The following is a 19,103-nucleotide window of genomic DNA, read 5'->3' as shown; positions in this document are numbered from 1 at the left end:
TTGTGTTATCGATTTTGAACTTCTTTATACATTTTGTATAATCAAAGAGAAATCTTTAAAAAAAACAACAAAAATTGGTAAGCATACCAGTTTAGTTGTATGATGGTTTTAATGTCATTGACTTGCTGAACTCTGTGTAATTCTAGTAAAAAGTTGTGTATCAGTGTGAAAGAAGGGTATCTCCTTAAGAAAGTTTACTTTTTTTTTTCTTTTTTTTTGCTTTTGCTTTTTGGTGAGGCAGTTGGGGTTAAGTGACTTGCCCAAAGTCACATATCTATTAAGTGTTGAGTGTCTGAGGTTGGATTTGAACTCAGGTCCTCCTGACTCTTGGGCCAGAGCTCTATCCATTGTGCCACCTAGCTGCCCCAGGAAGTTACATTTTTAATAGATCTTTTTTGATATCTTTTGGTTTTTTTGGCCTACATTTTCCCTGTTCATTCTTCCCAGTGAGCCAACCTTTATAATAAAGAATTAGAAAGCTATCCTATTAAAATTATCCTTGGTACTTTTGGTCCTTTGGTAAACAAATTTATAGATGTCTGTTTTTTTTAAAGTCCAGGAAAGAAGAGAACAGTATACAACATAGTTGAAAAAACGTTAGACTTAGGAATCAGGAAACTTGGGTTCTAATCCCAATTCTGCCCTCAACTAGCTTTGTGACCTTGGACTTAGTCACTTAGTATCACTGAGCTTCACTTTCTTTTAAAATGGGAAGATTGGACAAGATGTTTTCTTAGCTCCCTTCCACTGCTGGTTATGAAATACTGAATGTTATGAAAGTTAAATATTATAAAAGTATTTTTTTCTCTTTACTCCTATAATCAGAAAACTTTAAAAAACTGCAGCTTTATAGACTTAGAAGTAACTTATTACAAACGTAGAGAGTTTTAAAATGGCTTATTTAAAATGATTAAGTTCTTCAATGTTCAATGCAGAAATTAAAGAAGCACATAAAAGAAAACAAATAATGAAAGAACGGTTTAAACAAGAAGAAAATATTGCAAGTGCAATGGTGATATGGGTCAATGAGATACTACCAAATTGGGAAGGAATGTAAGTAAGCAGAATTTTCTGGAAATAATATATTTTATGCATCTTCTTTCTAGTTTTTCCTTATTTCTCATCTGTCTTTTGACTCTAGCTATGTTGTTTGAATCCAGTCATAATTCTCAAAAATAATCACTGCTTCCCTTTGAAATGCTATACTTTTGTAGGTTTTTGTCCTTTGATAACATGAAATCTAAAGACAGAATGCATTGCATTCTTCCCAAAAGTTATGGGCTTGGTAAGTCATGTAACTATTAGTTTCAGTATTAAATAACATTCTCTCTTTTTTTTTTTCTCCTTTATTTCAAGGCGTGGTACAAGAAGAGTTCGAGAGTTGTGGTGGCAAGGACTGCCCCCTAGTGTTCGTGGAAAAGTATGGAGTCTTGCTGTGGGAAATGAACTCAATATCACTCCTGGTTTGTATTACATGTTCCCACATATACCAATATATCTGATATCAGTAGTATTGTGTTTGTTCAGTTAAATTCAAAGGACATTAAGCATTTGCTATATGTTACATACTCTTCTAGGCACTGGGATGAAGCAGGATGCAGTATCTGCCCTCAGAAAATTTGTAATTTAGTTAGGAAAGGAGGTGGGTAAGAGTATAGATTTAAACATCCTATAGCACCATTCTTATTTTTTAGTTGAGGAAACTGAAATGGAAAATACCGTGCTCGAGATCATAAGTGATCGTGACAGGATATTTGAAGCCAGGTTCTCTTAACTCCAAATTCAGTGTTTTATTTATTTGTTTGTTTATTTATTTAAACTGCACTGTATCCTCCAGTTAGAGTGTAAGCTCCTTGAGAGCAGGAATTGTCTTGATTTTTCTATTTAAATATGCCTAAACACTTAAGTGCTTAGGATATAGTAAGCACTTAACACTAGAAGGACTAGATTTTTAAGAATATCTCCAAGACCAAGCAAATTTTTGTGTCAGTTGCTGTGCTTGGCTCTTCTGATTTAATAAAGGCTTTTTCATTCATTCATAAAGACAATTACAATATAAGTAGAGAAGGGGTCCAAACAGTGGTATTTGAGGCTTAAGATGGCTAAGATCACATATCTTGAAAGCTGGGGTAACTTTTCAGAGATGAAAAACATCAGAAGTAGAACTTGAAAGATTTCAGCAGGTCAAGATAGTGGAGGCCATCATTTCAAACATGATGGATAGTGTACATAGGCACGGAAGAAAAGGGCAGGGAAAGATTAAGGAGGAGCTGGTCATGCATGAATAGGAAAAGTATATAATAAAGCTGGAGAGGCATACTCGAGGCCATTGAATGCCACACTGAGGAGCCCATATTCCATTTACTAAGCAGTAGGAGCGTGTTGGAGGGTTTTAGATGTGGGAGTGATATGATCAGGTTTTTGCAATAGAAAGATTTCTTTGACAGCCATGGGAAACATGAGTTAAAGAGAGGAGAATAGGAGGCAAGGACAGTAGTTAAGAAGCTGTTATAAGAGTCCATGCAAGAGATCATGAAGTCTTGGATAGTGGCAGTTGGTGGAAAGGGAAGCAAGAATGTCAGAGATTATAAAGGTAGCTCTCACAAGGATGACAATTGGTAGTGAAACTATTCTATTCATACAATGAAGGAAGGCTTCTTTGATGAGAGTACTAGTAGGGAGTGAGCAGGGTTTCACAAGTGATAACCTGTAGTAGAATTTTTGCCATCCCACAATTGACTGAAGGATGTAAGGAATGCAGTATTTCACTGTACCCTCAGTAGGCTTCTAGGCCATCACTGCTACTCTCGGTTCATTTTCTTTCTTCCTAATATTGACCCAGTAGTTAACCAGTTTAACCTCTGCTCTCAGATCCCTTTCACCTTTGCCCTAATGTCCCTCATCCTTTCCCACAGTCCATCCATGGATCTGCTTCCTCCATTCCTGCTCATGTATTGATGATGTGTGTTGAAGGAAGTCTGTCTGAGTCCACTACAAGTTTGTTATTTAATTTCAGTTGGTACCTCACTGCAGTCCTTTTTCCTACTCCTTCACTCCATCTTGCCTTATTCTTTATCCTGCTCCTCACAAAGGCCATTCCAGAGCTGTTCTTTTCAAGCCTCCTACACCACGTTTCCCAACCCTTTTAGCAGAGGACCTCAACTCCTACTTTACTGAGAAAACAGAGGACATTCACCTGATGCTTCCTCTTCTCCTCTTTTTCTATCAAAATACCTAGACATCATCCCCTATGTTCTCCTCCTAATTTCTCCAGTTTCTGAAATATCCAGTCCTCTTGCCAAGACCAGATCCTCTGTGTACTCTTGATCCTCTTCCCTTTTTTATCTCCTCCAGCAAATTGCCCCCATAATCTTACTGCCAACCTCATCTTTAATCTCTCCCTTTTTACTGACTCTTTCCTTGTTGCCTGTGAATATGCTCATAGTTCCCCTGTCATGAAAAAAATTTTGTCATGTGACTTCATACTTTATCTTATCAATCACCTGATCTCTTGAAAATTACTAATTCTGAATCTGGTAATGTTTTTTCAGAGTTCATCCTTCTTAACTTCTCTGTAGTATTTGACACTATCAACTCCCTTGGGCTCCTGGGCACCCTCTGAGTTTTCATGACACTACTCCTGGTTCTCTTACTACCTGTGTGGCTTCTCCTTCATGTTCTGCTCCCCTGGATCATTATCCAAATCCTATCACCTATCTTGTGGGTATACTCGCTGTGGGTATATAACACTGTCTTGGGACGTCTTCTCTTCTTTCTCTGTATTCAGTCTCCTGGTGATCTCATCAACTCCCATAGTTGGATTATCTTCTCTACTCAGAAAGCTCCCTGGAGCTAGCATGATACCTGCCTCTCCAAATGCTCGCCAAATATGTGACCTTGAACATGTCACTTAACCTCCCTGGGTTTCAGTTTCCTCATCTGTAATAAAAATGAAGGGGGGGGGGGGGGTTAGATGGTCTCTGAGGTCCGTATTAGCTCTGAATCTGTAATCCCATGGTCCTAATTTCTCTCTTGAGTTCCAGTCCCATATCACCAACTGTCAAACTGGATCTCCTGTTGTGTCTAAACTCAGTATGTTCAAAACAGAACTCATTATCTTTCCCTTTCAAAACCCACCCCTCCTCTAAATTTCCCTATTTCTGTCAAGGGCACCATTGTCCTTCTATTCACTCAGGTTCATAACCTCTGAGTCATCTTTGACTACACATCATATCCAGTCAGTTACCAAGTTTTGACAATTCTGCTATATCTCCACAATATCTTTTGAGTATTTCTCTTTCTGTCTAACTCCAGTTTAGGTTCTTGTCACCCCTCATCTTGATTAATGAACGTCTCCTTAGTGGTCTCGTCTCAAGTTTCTCTCTTTGCTGTTCTATCCTTCACACGGTTCCCACAGTGATTGTTGTAAAGTGCAGATATCACTCCAGATATCACTCTGTCACTGTCCTCTACTGAAAATTAAAATAGCTAAGATTTACATGTCACTTCAAGATTTACAAAATAGTTTACATATCTCTTTTGATAACAAACTGATCCATAAACAACAATGGCTCCTTACTTTTTTTAGACTCAAATGTAAAATACTCCTTGTGGCATTTAAAACCCTTCATGGTTTGGCTCCAACCTGTCTTTTTAGAATTATTATACATTTTTCCCCAGAATACACTGTATGATCCAGCTAGACTGGCTGTCCGGGGGCTGCTTTGTCTCCTTGTGCCTTTGTATTGGATGCCTTACCTTGTGCTTAGAATGTTCTTATCCCTGCATCTTAGAACCCCTACTTTCCTTCAAGGCTCAGGGAAGGCACCACTTTCTATATGAAGCCATTCCTGACGAGCTCAGGCATCATCTTATGCGCATTCTTATTTATGTACGTGTTGATTCTTCCTTATAGAATCATGTGCTCCTCCCGCACATGGAATATTTTTTGTCTTTTCATCACCTAGCACAGTGCCTGGCACTTAATAGTTGCTTATATAAGAGTTGCTTAATGAAGAGGCATTTAGTAAGTTCCTCCTATGTGCCTAGCACATAGGGAATAGAAAGACGAAAACAATCGTGGTCCCTTCCCTCAGAGAACTTAAAGTGTAACCACATTGGTCAATTAATTAATTGGTTGATGATAGTTTGAGGGAGTCTTTTCAAATAGCCGAAGACTACCTAACAAACCAAAATATTAATAATAGCTAACATTTAAATAGCGCTTTAGTATTTGCCAGGTACTTTACATGTATTTGTATGTATCTTATTTGATTCTCAAAACAATCTTGTGAAGTAGGTGCTATTATTATTCACATTTTACAGATGAGAAAACAGGCTGAGAAATGTTAAAGAATTTGCCCAGGGTCATACTGCTAATATCTGAACAGTATTTAAACTCAATTATTGCTCACTTCAGGTCCAGCTCTCTATCCATTGGGCAACCCAGCTTCAGTGAATTGTTGGTAATTTCCTGTAGGTGATAGTAATGTCCACTGGGTGACCACAAGGTAGATAGAAGTCATGCATGTCAGCTGTAACCCCTTCTGCTTTGTAAGTGCTCTTTCAGCAGCAGCCAGTGCGATTGTTTCTGGGATTCCATTGCATGGGCATCTAGCACAGTTCTCTGTGTATTGTTAAGTACTTACTGAATTCTTGTCGGATGATTGAATGTGTAAGGCAGAGAGGATTGTGGAAACTAAGGGCTTCAGCAATTATATCACTGTTGAGCTAGGAAAGTTTCGATTTCTTTTTTACTCTCATAAATGTGAGGTTATTGAGCAAATATTTGAACATAAGTGTTCCATTCTTGTTATTTGGTCTTAAACTTTTTTTTTACTTGTCTGTATTTTTCTTTTGCAGAACTTTATGAAATTTTCCTCTCCAGAGCAAAGGAACGATGGAAAAGCTTCAGTGAAACAAGTACAGAGAATGATGTAGAAGGTGTGTCTTTGTCAAGTGTCAGATTTTTTTAGTTATGTTGTTAGGATGAGTTTTTGTTGTTGTCATTGATGCAATATTAATATATTTGTGTAGCACTTTTTCATTTGATCCTTTTATAACCCTGTAGGGAAAGGAAGACATTCATATCCTTGTTTCTCAGATGTAGAAACTGAGAGAGATGCCTAGCCTTGGAATTTTGGAATCATCTTTCAAAAGATAACTCATCTCTCATTGTTATCTTCCCTATCGAGTCAGTCTCTAAATTTGCAATGTCTTACTGGCCATTTCCACTTTTACTGTTCTACTGTTCTACTTCTACTCTTATCACTTCATATCTAGAATATTGTTGCAGTCTTCTAGTTGATTAGCCTCTTCTTCTTCACTTCCTCAAAAAAAAAATTAGATAAATCTTACAGTGCTACTTTCATTATATTCTTCTTCTGCTTAGGAATTCACCTACCACATCATTTCAGATGTCTTGAATAAATGCTAGTTGGAGAGCCTCAAGAATGTAGAGAATGAACTTGGGAACTTAGGCTTTGAAAAGAAGAGGTAAATGTGATGTGAAGTAGGTGATAGGGGATGGAGAAAAAAGTACAAAAAGATACTCTGAACTACATGAGCCCAAACTATGAACAACAAACAGTGTGTAGAGTGATTTTATGGAGATAGCATGAGTGCATGACTTTGTAGATTCTATCCTCTGCTCCAATCTGATATCCCTTTATAATATTATGTATTATTCAACACTCTCTGGGATAAGTTATTTAAATAGCTAGGTGTCCATACCTAACTGAATCATCTAGCCATCTTTTCCCATCTTCTCTATAAGGATATCTTGAGGCACTTCATTGAAGTCAAGATCCACTCTGGTACAGTATTTCACAGATCACCATTTTGTTCATGTTCCCAACCACAAAAAAAAAAAAAAGACAGGCTACATTGGCATAAGTTGTTCTTTATGAACCTAGACTAGATACTAATGTTTACTGCTTTCTTTTCTAAGTAATCACAGTCTATCTTTTTTAATAATTCATGCTAGAGTTTTGCTGGGAATCAACTGTAAATTTTTCAGTCACTAGTTTTCCAATCATTAGTTTTTAGAATATAGTCGTTCCCCCTTTTTGTAAATAGGGATCCTACTTTCAGCTTAAGTGCTTTCTTCTTATCTCCTCACTCATCTTGGGCTTTAACTTCCATTTTCTTTATGGTTGTTTTGTTTTATTGTTTCACTTTTGAAGACCATTTTCCTCGTTACGGAATACTGAAGCAAAAGAGTAGAGCAATAGTTCTGCATTCTTTTCCATTAACACTATGTCATCCTCTACCACAAGTGGTCCTAGCCCTTTCTAGTTGGTAGTCTTGATCAGGAAGGAAAAAAGAGTACTTTTAAAGCATCCTGTCTCATTTTAATTGTTTTTCTGGAAGCCTTATTTTAGATTATATCTATTCCTCTCTTCCTTGTCCCCACTCCTTCTCTTTCTTTATAACTCTTTCGAAAATACAAGCATACTAGAGAGCATTTAGTTTAGATGCATCAATTTTTCTTCATTTTGAATGTTTTGTGATTTTTACATTCAGAGTTTTATTTTTGGAAAGCTTTTCATCCCTCTTGAGCTGTATTTTCACTTAGAGTTTCTGGGGCATGGTGTCATACCCTTTTCTGATTTAAAAAATCTGCCTTTTTCAAGTATAGAGGTGTGTGTATATGTGTGTGTGTGTGTGTGTGTGTGTTTATATAACTTGGTTTTGTGTATATATAAATATATTTTATATATGTGTGTATATAATACATACATATATGTGGAAATATATAGATACCCAGATTTCTATATGTGTGTACAGACATATTTATATACAAGTATGTAGAAAATATTTCTTAAATTTCTTTTTTCCTATCCATTCAAACTTCTATCCTTATTTAGACTTTTATTTCTTTTCTCTTAAACTCTTATGATAGTCTCCTGATTCCCAGCCTCTAGTGTCTTATCATCTCTATTTCATCTTTGACACACCTGCCAAAATAATCTTCTCCTGGTCTGACCGTATTACTCTTAATGGGCGCAAGAAACTCTAGCGTCTCCCTAACTCTTATTATAGGAAGAAATACAACTTTTTTGTCTGATATAATACTTTTTCCAGTCTGGCTCCACACTACCTTTTCTACCTTATTTTATAGTACCTTCTTTTGCAGTTCCTATAGTCTAGCCAAATTGTATTACTGGCTGTTTCCCAGTTTTTTCTTGACCTGTCTCTTATGAACTCTGTGTTTGTGGTCATTGAATGCATTATGATGTAGGGGTTAGAGGGTTACTAGCCCATTCATACTTGATAATTTCAAATGTCTTAAAAGGATTCATTGACTATATTCGATGTATCTAGTTGTGGCATTTTTTATTTTTGTGTGACCAAAGGATTAGTGTTCATTTTCTGATGGTAGATACTCTTTACCTTTTACATCACAGTCATATCTACTTGAGTGATTCTTAGCTGGAGGCAGTTTCAGCAGGAGATAAAAGTCTGGATTTTAGGGTTATGTTGTGAGGAAAACAGCTGCTTCTCTTCTCTCATTACTGCCTAAGTGCAGTTGGGGCTCTTATGCTTTAGTAGTAATAGGTGCCTAAAAGTTATATAGCCCACTCTCATATCTGTTTCAATTTCCTATCATTCTTTTCAACCACTATACTTTTAACATACACAAAGCTACCTTTGAGCATTAAATAATGTGTGGTTTGCAAACCTTAATGTGTTATGTAAGGGCCAACTAGTCTTAATATTATTGTTGCTGTTATTTTCTCACTCTTGCCTTGAAGATCTCAGAAAAACTTAGTTTTCACATTTGCTTTCATTCACTTCTATACCCATTTTCAACAGCAATTCATATTCTCCTCCTAGAGGTCTCTACTCTTTAGGTTCTCTGTCTTTTTCCAGGTTCTCCTACTTGTCTGACTGTTCCTTGGTCTCCTTTGCTAGATCTTCATCTAGGTTACTTTCAATAATTGTAGGTTACCACCAGGGCTCTGTTCTGGGCCTTTTTCTCTGTTCCCTGTCAACTGTCTCCCTGCTGGATCTCATCAGCTTCAATGGATTTGCTTATCTCTGTATAGCTCTCTGTTTTGTATCACCATCTGTCTTTTGGATATCTTAAAGGGAACATAAGTCTCTCAAACTCAATATATCCAGAACAGAACTCAGTATTTTTTCCCCCCAACACTCCTCGTTTCTGTCTTTCATATTACGGTCAAAGGCATCAAACTCTTCCCTGTCACACAGGCTCAGAACTTTCAGAGTCATCCTTAACTCCTCACACTCACCCAGCATAGCCAAGCCCTTGTCAAATCTTGTCTTTCTTCCCTTCTTCCCTTCCCACCTCTGCTTTATGCCCCCATTCTTTCTCACCGCTGCCAGCCTAGTGCAAGCCCTCATCATCTCATGCCTGGAATACTGGAGTAGCTTTCTGATTGGTCTTCTTGTTGCCTCAGGTGTCTTTTTATTCCAGTCTGTCTGCTCAGCTAACAAAGTTACCTCCTTAGAGCCCAGGCCTGACCGTGTTACTCTCCTCCCTCCCTCCCCCCCCACCTTGGCCCCCGCCCCCTCCCATTCAGTAAACACCCTCGGCTCCCCATCCCCTCAGGATCAGATATAAAATCCCCGATTTACCACCCAGTTAGGTGGTCCTCCTGGACTCTTCACACTCTCCCATTGTGTTCCACTCTTCCACTCCCATCCTGTTTAATCTGTTAAATTCTGTTGATTTTGCTTTTGTAACATCTCTCTTAGATATCTTCTTCTCTCCTCTGATACTGCTTCCACGCTGCTATAGGCCCTCCTCCATTCCTGTAGTATTCTCAGAGCCTTTTGGTTGGTCTCCTGCCTCAGTTTTCTATTCCAGTCCATTTTCTACTCAGCTATCAAATTGATCTTCCTAAAATGCAAGTCTGACCATGCTCACATACCCTCCCCTCTTCCCCATTTAATAAACCCCAGTGGCTCTCTGTTACCCCCAGGTTCCAATATAAAATCCTTTGTTGTTCAAAACCCTTCACAACCTGGTTTCTTCCTCTTTTTCCAGTCGTCTTACTCCTAACACATATTCTGCAATCCAGTGACACTGGCCTTACACAAAACGCTCCATTTCCCTACTCAAGGCATTTTCACTGGCTGTCCCTCACACCAAGAATTCTCTCCTTCATTGTTTCCTGCCCTGGCTTCCTTCAAGTCTCAGCTAAAACCCTACCTTCCACAAGAAGCCTCTCCTGGTCTCCCCTAATGCTAGTACTTTCCCTCTACGGTTATCTCTGAGGTATCCTGTCTAAATCTTGTTTGTGTGTAGTTGTTTGCATGTTGTTTCCTCCATTCGACTAAACTTCTTGAGAACAAATACTGTCTTTTACCTTTCTTGTACCTCTAGTGCTTTATAGACTTCCTGGCCCAAACTAAACACCTTATAAATGCTTATTAACTGACTAATTTGGCATTTAAAGCCCTTTAAACCTGGGTCCTTCCTTGCTAGTCTTCTTACTGCACTTCCCTCTGCTGTCCAGCCACATTGGCTTCATTGTTCTTCATACAACATTTTGTCTCCTGATTCTATGCCTTTATAAAGCGGCTGTCCCCCATGTCTGGAATACAGCCCCTCTTCACTTCTACCCACCTGGCTTTTCTGGCTTCCTTCAAGACTCAAATTCTACCTTCTACTAGAGACTTTTTCCATTCTACTTTACTACTAGTACCTTTCCTCTGAGAATACTTTCCTTCTGCCTGTATATATTTTTATGAATAATTTTTATGAATACCTACGTATATACATATTCTTTTTTTTTTGTAAGGCAGTTGGGGTTAAGTGACTTGCCCAGGGTCACACAGCTAGTAAGTGTCAAGTGTTTGGTCTGAGGCAAGATTTGAACTCAGATCCTCCTGACTTCAGGGCTGGTGCTCTGTCCACTGTGCCACCTAGCTGCCCCTAGATCCTGCCTAATTTAAGCATTGAGTTGATGCATTTAGGGTAGATAGTCCAGTCTTTTATTATCAATAAATGTAAAAAATATTCTGATATTTTTGAACCTAGCCATGCTCTACCTGACCCTTTCATCTGGGAGAGAACTTTAGATATTGGTTAATCAAAAAGAAGCTTTTTTTTAATACAAAAATTACTTAGAAACTCTTGTGATAATTGCAGGTAAAGTTAACTTTCGATTATCTGTATGAGATGTAACTGTAGCAGATTTTAAATACTGAGTTGTCTCTCCTCTGATACCTCCTTTACTAAGCCGCTTTTCCCTGTTGTTTTGTTATCACGTTGTTGTTCAGTTACCATAAGTAGAAGTGCTTTGTTTTGGCTTTGGTCTTGGCCATCCAGACCTGTGTTCTTATCAATGTGGGGAGCAGCGCTGGCTTGGAAACTCATTCTGCTGTTATAACAAGATCTGTTATTCAGATAATTGTAAGAAACAGTATAGAGAGAGGAGAAAAGAGGGCTCAAGACAGATCCATGCGGTGGATGCCCTAAGAAAGAAATGGATGATGATTCAGCAAAGCAGACTGAGAAGGAACTCATATATAATATAGGAGAACTGATTGATAGAGTCAGAAACTGCAGAGAAATCAGTTAAATTGAGGACTGAGAAAAAGTCACTGGATTTAGCAGTTTACATGATTGGTATTCTTGGAGAGAGCAGTTCGTTGAAGTGGCAGAGTTGGAAATCAGACTGCAAGGGATTGAGAAATGAGTGGAAAGTGAGGAAATGTGGTTGTTTTCCACTCTTTCTAGACATTTGAGAAAGGGATAAGAGATATAATAGCTTGATGAGGGATAGTGGGATCAAGTGAAGGATTAAGGATGGGAAACAGGTATATTTGGAGGAAATGTAAAGAAGGAGTCAGTACATAGGAGAGGAAAGAGAGAATGACTGAGGAGAAAGCTACCTGAAGGGAAGGGATGGCCTTGAGTAGGAAAAGGGCCACCTCTTCTTCTGATATTGGAGCAAAAGCAGAGAGAATGACTAATTATGAAAGGCATTTTGAGGTATGGAATACGAAAGAAGAGCTTGCAGCAGATAGATTCCATTTCCTCAGTAAAACTGGAGGCATGGTCCTGCTAAGAGGGAGAAGGATAAGATGATGGAAGAGCGTCAAGGAGAGAAGAGGAGATTTAGAATAGGTACTGTGGAGAATGTGGTAGGAGATCAAATTAGGGAGATATAAAAAGATTTCTTTTCAGTACTGAAGGCCCCGTTGAAATTAGATAACAAATTTATAGTGGCCTTATTTCACAGTTGTATGATTTTCTCTAGCAGTACTCCTCAGCACAAAAGTAGGAAGAGAGAAATTGGATTAATCAATGAAGCATTTATTAAACGCCTAATATATGCCAGATGCTGGGTTTACAAAGATAAAAGTGAAAATAGTTTCTTCCTTCAAGGAGCTTGCAGTCTGTTGAGAACATTGTGTGTGTGTATTTGTGTGGAGTGTGTGTGTGTATACAGGCACAGTATATGATACAAAAACTGAAGGTTGGAGTTTGGAAAATAGTGTATAGTTGAATTGGTTAAGACTGAAGCATGGGAAATAAGAACACAACAGTAATAGAATCAGAGAATAGGAAGGGAGATAATGGGACTGGATGTCACAGTAAAGATGGAAGCTAGTTATTGTAAACACCTTTTAACTATCAGTATTTCTTCCTCTGCTTTTACTCTACCAGCTAGAAAACAAAGTATTCCTTCTCAGCCCTCAAGACAGCCCTCCAAGGGAGCACGGTATGGGATAGAGCAAGTCAGTGCATTGTTCTTCAGTGATTTTCAGGAATCGCATTACCAGCTTTGTTGTTTCTCTTATAGCAACTTCTCTTTTTTATAAAAGACATAATTTGAGACTGTATTTGCTGTATGCAGTGTGACTCTAGGAACAACTTTTTCTCGGTTATAAATTCGGATAAAGAAGAAATTCTGGAGGTGGAAGGCAATTAAACTTTTTTTGTGACTAAAAAAGATCTGTTCCCTGATGTAAAAGAAAATTTGGCTTTTGAACCATTTCATGGCTAATTAGCTTCAGTTATGTTAATGTGACCAGCTTATCTTCTCTATGCCTCCTGGCATACTTTGTGTATTCTAGGCACTTAACAAACATTGATTAAACTAATATTTGTGTTCTACTTTATTATAATGTTCTCATCTCAAGATATATATATGTGTGTATACATGTATTATGTATATATCTTTATCATAAAGAATTAAAGAATTTCCAATGTAGTTCTGAACAGTAATTTCCCACTACAACATCTCCAACAAATGATGATTATTAAAACTTGACTTGAAGTACATTCTACTTTTGGACAGTTCTGTTAGACATTTTTTCTTTTTCTTTCTTTTTCTTAAAGTTGAAAGAACTCTTGCTATGTATAGTTTCCACAAATTGTTTCTAGTTATTTGTTATTGTTTCTAATTATTACTAGTTTCTAGTAATAATGACAATAATAGCTAGCATTTCTGTTGCACTTCAACATTTGCAAAGCTCTTTGCAAATATATCATTTTATCATCATAGCAACCCTGCTGTTATTTTCCCCATTTTACAAATGAAAGAAAATTGAGGCAGACAGAGGTCAAGTGACTTGCCCAGGGTCACAGAGCTAGTAAATGTCTGAGAATGGATTTGAACTCTAGTCTTCTTGAGTCCATATCTTGTGCCTGCCATCTAGCTGCTTCTAAAATTTTTGCAGGTTTCCATCAGCAGGTTTAATAAAATACTGTGGATTCTGATGTTTCTTGCAGTGTTCTGGGTAGCTTTCCATCTGAGAGGGACGTGACAGACATTCATCTTTACAGTGAAATAGCCCTAAATTTAAAATAGTAAGTGATGAGGGCAATAAATAAAAGCCAGCACTGATGAGATTTATTTGAGATGTGGAACTCCCAAGAAGAGAACTCGTTCTACCAATGCCAGTCAGCATCTCCTCTTCACTTGTAGCCTTAAAAAGTTGCTTGCAGCTTTAAAAGGTTGTCACTTTCTTAGGTCTTACAAGCTAGTATGTGTCAAAGGTGGACTTGAATCCAGGAGGGCGGTTTTCCTCACATTGAAGCTGGCTCTCTATCCACTGGCTGCTGCTACCTCTCTTATCTGGAAACAGAACGATTTCATTATTTATAGTAAATAATAATCTACTTAATTTTATGTTGTTATCATGAAAGTTCAAAGGAGATGGAAATAACAACACTGTGAAAAGAGTACTATTGACAGATATATTACTATATTGAATCCCCAGGAGTGGGGACCACCTAAGGAAGGGTTGTCTGTGGAAGGACAAACTGGAGCAGTTCAAAGCTCCCTTGATGATTAGAATGGGATTGAGCCTGTGAGTGGCCTCTGTACTTCTGTCTTGGACAAAATAGAGACACTTAGTTTTTAAAAAGGTAAAGAAAAAAAAAAGAGCATCAGATTTGGGGTCAAAAGACCTAAATTCCAATCCCTGCTTTGCTACTTAACTTCCTGTGTGACCTTGGACAAAGTCACTTAATCATTCTGGTTCTCAGCTTCATTTGTAATGTGAAAGAATTGGGCTGGATGATCTAAGGTCCAACGATAATAGTTAGGTCTCTCAAGAACTTCCTTGTTTCTTATTTAGGCATCTTTTTTAATATTAATTGCAAATAATAGACTTTCACATCTGTGTGACTAATTTATTTGGCATGAACAAATGATCTTCAGTTTAAAAAGGTAATTGGTCAAAGGCCCCATTCTCTTTCATATTAAGGAAAAGTTATGAATCTACTTTGGGGAGTATTAACTTTTGAGAATGTTTTTTTCCATTTCCTGGAAGGGAATAATTAGGCATTATGCCATGTAATTTTCTGAATGGATTAAAGACTAGAAACACTTAAAAAGTGGTAATTTCTCCAGGTTCTTGATAATTCAGCTTTAGTTCTTTTGGTTTAAGACTTGATTTTTATTACATTAAACACATCTCATGTATTCATTCCTTGTACATAAGATAAGGCAGTATGGAAGCTAAGTAATTATTTTATTCTATTTACTTGGCAGATGTAGGTGTATCTGTTGCTGACCGGGAAGCTAGTCTGGAATTAATTAAGCTGGACATATCCCGCACATTCCCTTCTCTCTACATCTTTCAGAAGGTGAGGCCTTTCACCCAGCTCATAAAAAGTACTCCTCTCTTGTAATAACCAAGAGAGCAAACTCTCTAATCATAGGCTGTAAAAAGGCTAAATTAAAAAATAAACAGCAAAAGTTTAATGAGGAAGCTTATTCCATAGAGCTGCTCAAAGTACATACCAACTAAGGCTGCTAATCAGCAAGTATTCATTAAGCACCTATCCTATGCCAAGCACTTTGTTAGGCACTAAGTATAGACTTCTTGAATAGATTTTAAATGATTTCTTATTTTTATTAAGCATTTTATTTTGTTGATATTTTTCAGTTCTCACTGGATTTTTTCTCTTTTACTGGTAGGAAAAATGTAAAGCAACTTATCTCAAAAATTTTTTAAATTATTTCTTGATCACCTGTCATGCTCAGGGCCTCAGAAGTTGATATTGAAATAACTGTCTACATTCAAGCTTTATGTAGTTGCTTTTGATTTTAAAAAGCAGAATTGTTAAATTTGATTGTTGTTGACTTTAGTCAACAAAGTAAACATAACTTTACTATGTTATCTTCGTTTTGAACATCCATTTCTCCTTTGGTTAAATAGAATAGTGATTAAAAAAAAAGTCCACATTATCGAGATTTCTAATGTTATTTAGCATTATTTAATACATTTGGAGTTCTGCTGAATTCATTGCATCTAAACAAACTAATTTGGGCATAGCGTATTTTGATCTATTAAGTCATGAAAAAAGTTAAAACAATGTTAAGTTATCTAGGTTGTGTAAATTATGAATGCATTTTGTTTAGCTACTTTTTTATTTTAATATAGAATTGTTTTGTTAATAACTGTAGAAAGTACATAATTCATTTTGAACAATATTGATAATTGAATAAATGGAAAAACTTTGAAGGAACTATATTAAAATTTGACATCTTAGGGTTTGAAGATTAAAAATATAGGATCTGAATAGTAATATGCAGTTTCAAAAAATAACTTTGTTTTTCCTCCTCCCATTAAGGGTGGTCCTTATCATGATGTCTTACATAGTATCTTAGGAGCATATACGTGTTACAGGCCCGATGTTGGTTATGTAAGTATTTTCCTTAATCCATTCTGTTGCACAATGAAACATTAACCTTTGGATGATTTGCATATATGCATATTAGATTTTGCTAATATACCCTAAGCATAACACTTGATGTAACATTCTGTACATGTGTTGGAGATGCTTCTTAGCATACCAGAATGAAAAGCATAGAATCTGTAAAAACTACTGCAGTTTTGCCAGATCAGTAGCATAAAGTGGCCCATTGGGTGCTTGCTAGAGAGTCTGTTGTGGAGTTGTGGAGTGGGCATGGGTGGAGGTGAGGTGGAGAGGGGAAAGTTATGTTTAGAAGGAATAAATCATAGTCATTTTTTATCTCCCTTGAAGACTCAGTGTAATATATTGCACAGATTTTCTTGTAATGCATATTAAATCAGTGAATATGGAATAAAGATAGGATCTGGACCTGGGAATTCATTAGTATAGGAGACTCCCTCTGTCAATACAGGTAGGAAGGAACCTTACCTGCCCCTTACTGTCTTAGAGAGTTAACTAGAGCACTGATGTTAAATGACTTGTCCATTGTCACACAGCTGGGATGTGTCAGGACAGGACTAGAACCCAGGTTTCCTAGCTCTAAGGCTGTCTCCTTATCCATTACACCAGAATTTTTTTTTTTTTTTTAGGCAGTTGGGGTTAAGTGACTTGCCCAGGGTCACACAGCTAGTAAGTGTCAAAGTTTGGTCTGAGGCGACATTTGAACTCAGGTCCCCCTGACACTTCAGGGCCGGTGCTCTATCGACTGCGCCACCTAGCTGCCCCAAAGTTTCTGCTGGGTTTTTTTTTTTGTTTTTTGTTTGTTTGTTTGTTTGTTTGTTTGTTTGTGAGGTAATTGGGGTTAAGTGACTTGCCTAGAGTCACACAGCTGGTGAATGTTATGTGTCAGAGGCCGAATTTGAACCCAGGTCCTCATGACTCCAGGGTCAGTCCTCTATCCACTGTGCCACCTAGCTGCCCCTTACACTAGAATTTTTAAACTTTTTGATCACAGGACTTCTTTATTCTCTTAAAATATTATCGAGGCTCCAAAGAGCTTTTGTTTATGTGGGTTATAGCTATTGATATTTCCTATATTAAAAAATAAAATGTCGGGAAGCTGGGGGCAGAGCCAAGAGGGTGGAGTAAAAGCAGGCACTTACTTGAGCTCTCCCCTAAACCCCTCCAAATACTTGTAAAAAATGTCTCTAAAAAAATTCTAGAGCAGCCGAACCCACAAAAAGACAGTGAAACAAATTTCCAGCCCAAGACAACCTGGATGGTCGATAGGAAAGATCTGTTGTGCTGGGTTGGGAGAGGAGCATAGTTCAGCGTGGGCTGTGCCATCAAAGACTGGGGCCCAGCAAACCCAGGGTATGCCTCAGGAGACTGAATCAAGGGGAACTGTGGCAGTTTCCAGACTCCTCAACCCACAAACACCAAAGACAATTTAGAAGGTCAGTGGGAAAAGTCTGTTGGACCTGGGTGAAAAAGGAACGCGGTCCAGCCTTAGCCTTAGCCCTATCGCAGCCCCAGGGAGGTGGCCACAGTGGCAGCAGCTATTTCCAGAGCTCTTGGTCCACAGACGGTGGGGGGACTGAGCAGCTGATCAGAGGGGGATTGCAGGGATCTCTTTGCTGGTGCTGAGGCAGGATTCTCTTGCTTTTGCCCATGCTTGGATCTGGATCCCAGTCCTGGGTGGCAGTCCTGGGGTGAGGAGGAGCACTGGCATAGCAGAGCTTGTGGCAGCAGTGGAGAGGGAACCCTTCTCTCATTTACAGGGCAGAAAAGAGTGCTTGTGGTCATTCACACACCAGAACACAGGCCAGGAGAGGAATAAACACCTTTCCTTAGAACATACCACCTTGGAAGAACTGAAAACTTACAGGTCCCTAGAAGTATCTCTGAAAACGGGTGCACAAAACCCCCGAAGCTTGGGACAGTATATTCTCTACACTAGAAGCAGACTCCTACCTTAACAAAGAGTTAAAAAGTCAGGTGACTGGCTGGGAAGATGAGCAAACAGAGGAAAAAAAGTCAGACTATAGAATCTTACTTTGGTGACAAGGAAGATCAAAACATACAACCAGAAGAAGACAATAAAATCAAAGCTCCGACATCCAAAGCTCCCAAGAAAAATATGAATTGGTTTCAGATCATAGAAGAGCTCAAAAAGGATTTTGAAAATCAAGTAAGAGAAGTAGAGGAAAAATTGGGAAGAGAAATGAAAGTGTTGCAAGAAAGTAATGAAAAACGAGTCACCAGCTTGCTAAAGGAGACCCAAAAAAATACTGAAGAAAATTACACCTTAAAAAATAACCTAACCCAAATGGCAAAAGAGGTCCAAAAAGCCAGTGAGGAGAAGAATGCCTTAAAAAGCAGAATTGGCCAAATGGAAAAGAAAGTCCAAAAGCTCACTGAAGAAAGTACTTCCTTAAAAATTAGAATGGAGGGGCAGCTAGGTGGCACAGTGGATAGAGCACTGGCCCTGGATTCAGGAGGACCTAAGTTCAAATCTGGCCTCAGACCCATAACACTTAACTAGCTGTGTGACCCTGGGCAAATCACTTAACTCCATTGCCCAACCAAAAAAAAAAAAAAAGGAAAAAATTAGAATGGAGCAATTGGAAGCTAGTGACTTTATGAGAAATCAAGACATTGTAAAACAAAACCAAAAGAATGAAAAAATAGAAAACAGTGTGAAATATCTCAATGGAAAAACAACTGACCTGGAAAATAGATCCAGGAGAGATAACTTAAAACGCATTGGACTGTCTGAAAGCCATGATCAAAAAAAGAGCCTAATTATCATCTTTCAAGAAATTATCAAGGAACGCTACCCTGATATTCTCGAATCAGAGGGTAAAATAGAAATTGAAAGAATTCACTGATCATCTCCTGAAAGAGATCCCAAAAGGAAAACTCTCATGAATATTATAGCCAAATTCCAGAGTTCCCGGGTCAAGGAGAAAAT

The 19,103-nt window shown here is 38.0% G+C and overlaps 1 protein-coding gene across 2 annotated transcripts in view; it reads left to right on the top strand.

The window, feature by feature from the left end:
* The window catches only part of LOC114034148 (TBC1 domain family member 12-like), a 128,908-nt gene that overhangs the window by 82,163 nt on the left and 27,642 nt on the right, over positions 1-19,103 (top strand). The window contains exons 5-9 of one of the 2 annotated variants that reach the window (XM_027849754.1): positions 936-1,053; positions 1,357-1,463; positions 5,863-5,943; positions 14,988-15,076; positions 16,067-16,138. In XM_027849754.1, the coding sequence (XP_027705555.1) occupies positions 936-1,053; positions 1,357-1,463; positions 5,863-5,943; positions 14,988-15,076; positions 16,067-16,138 (467 nt within the window). Of the gene's footprint in view, positions 1-935; positions 1,054-1,356; positions 1,464-5,862; positions 5,944-14,981; positions 15,077-16,066; positions 16,139-19,103 lie in introns of both variants that reach the window. The other variant, XM_027849753.1, reaches the window with a different exon arrangement.

Source organism: Vombatus ursinus, unplaced genomic scaffold, assembly GCF_900497805.2.
Source record: "Vombatus ursinus unplaced genomic scaffold, bare-nosed wombat genome assembly UNPS02008267.1, whole genome shotgun sequence".
In the NCBI taxonomy this organism is placed as follows: domain Eukaryota; kingdom Metazoa; phylum Chordata; class Mammalia; order Diprotodontia; family Vombatidae; genus Vombatus; species Vombatus ursinus.
Note: the sequence above shows the minus strand (reverse complement) of the source record. Positions and strands in the feature narration are given on the sequence as shown.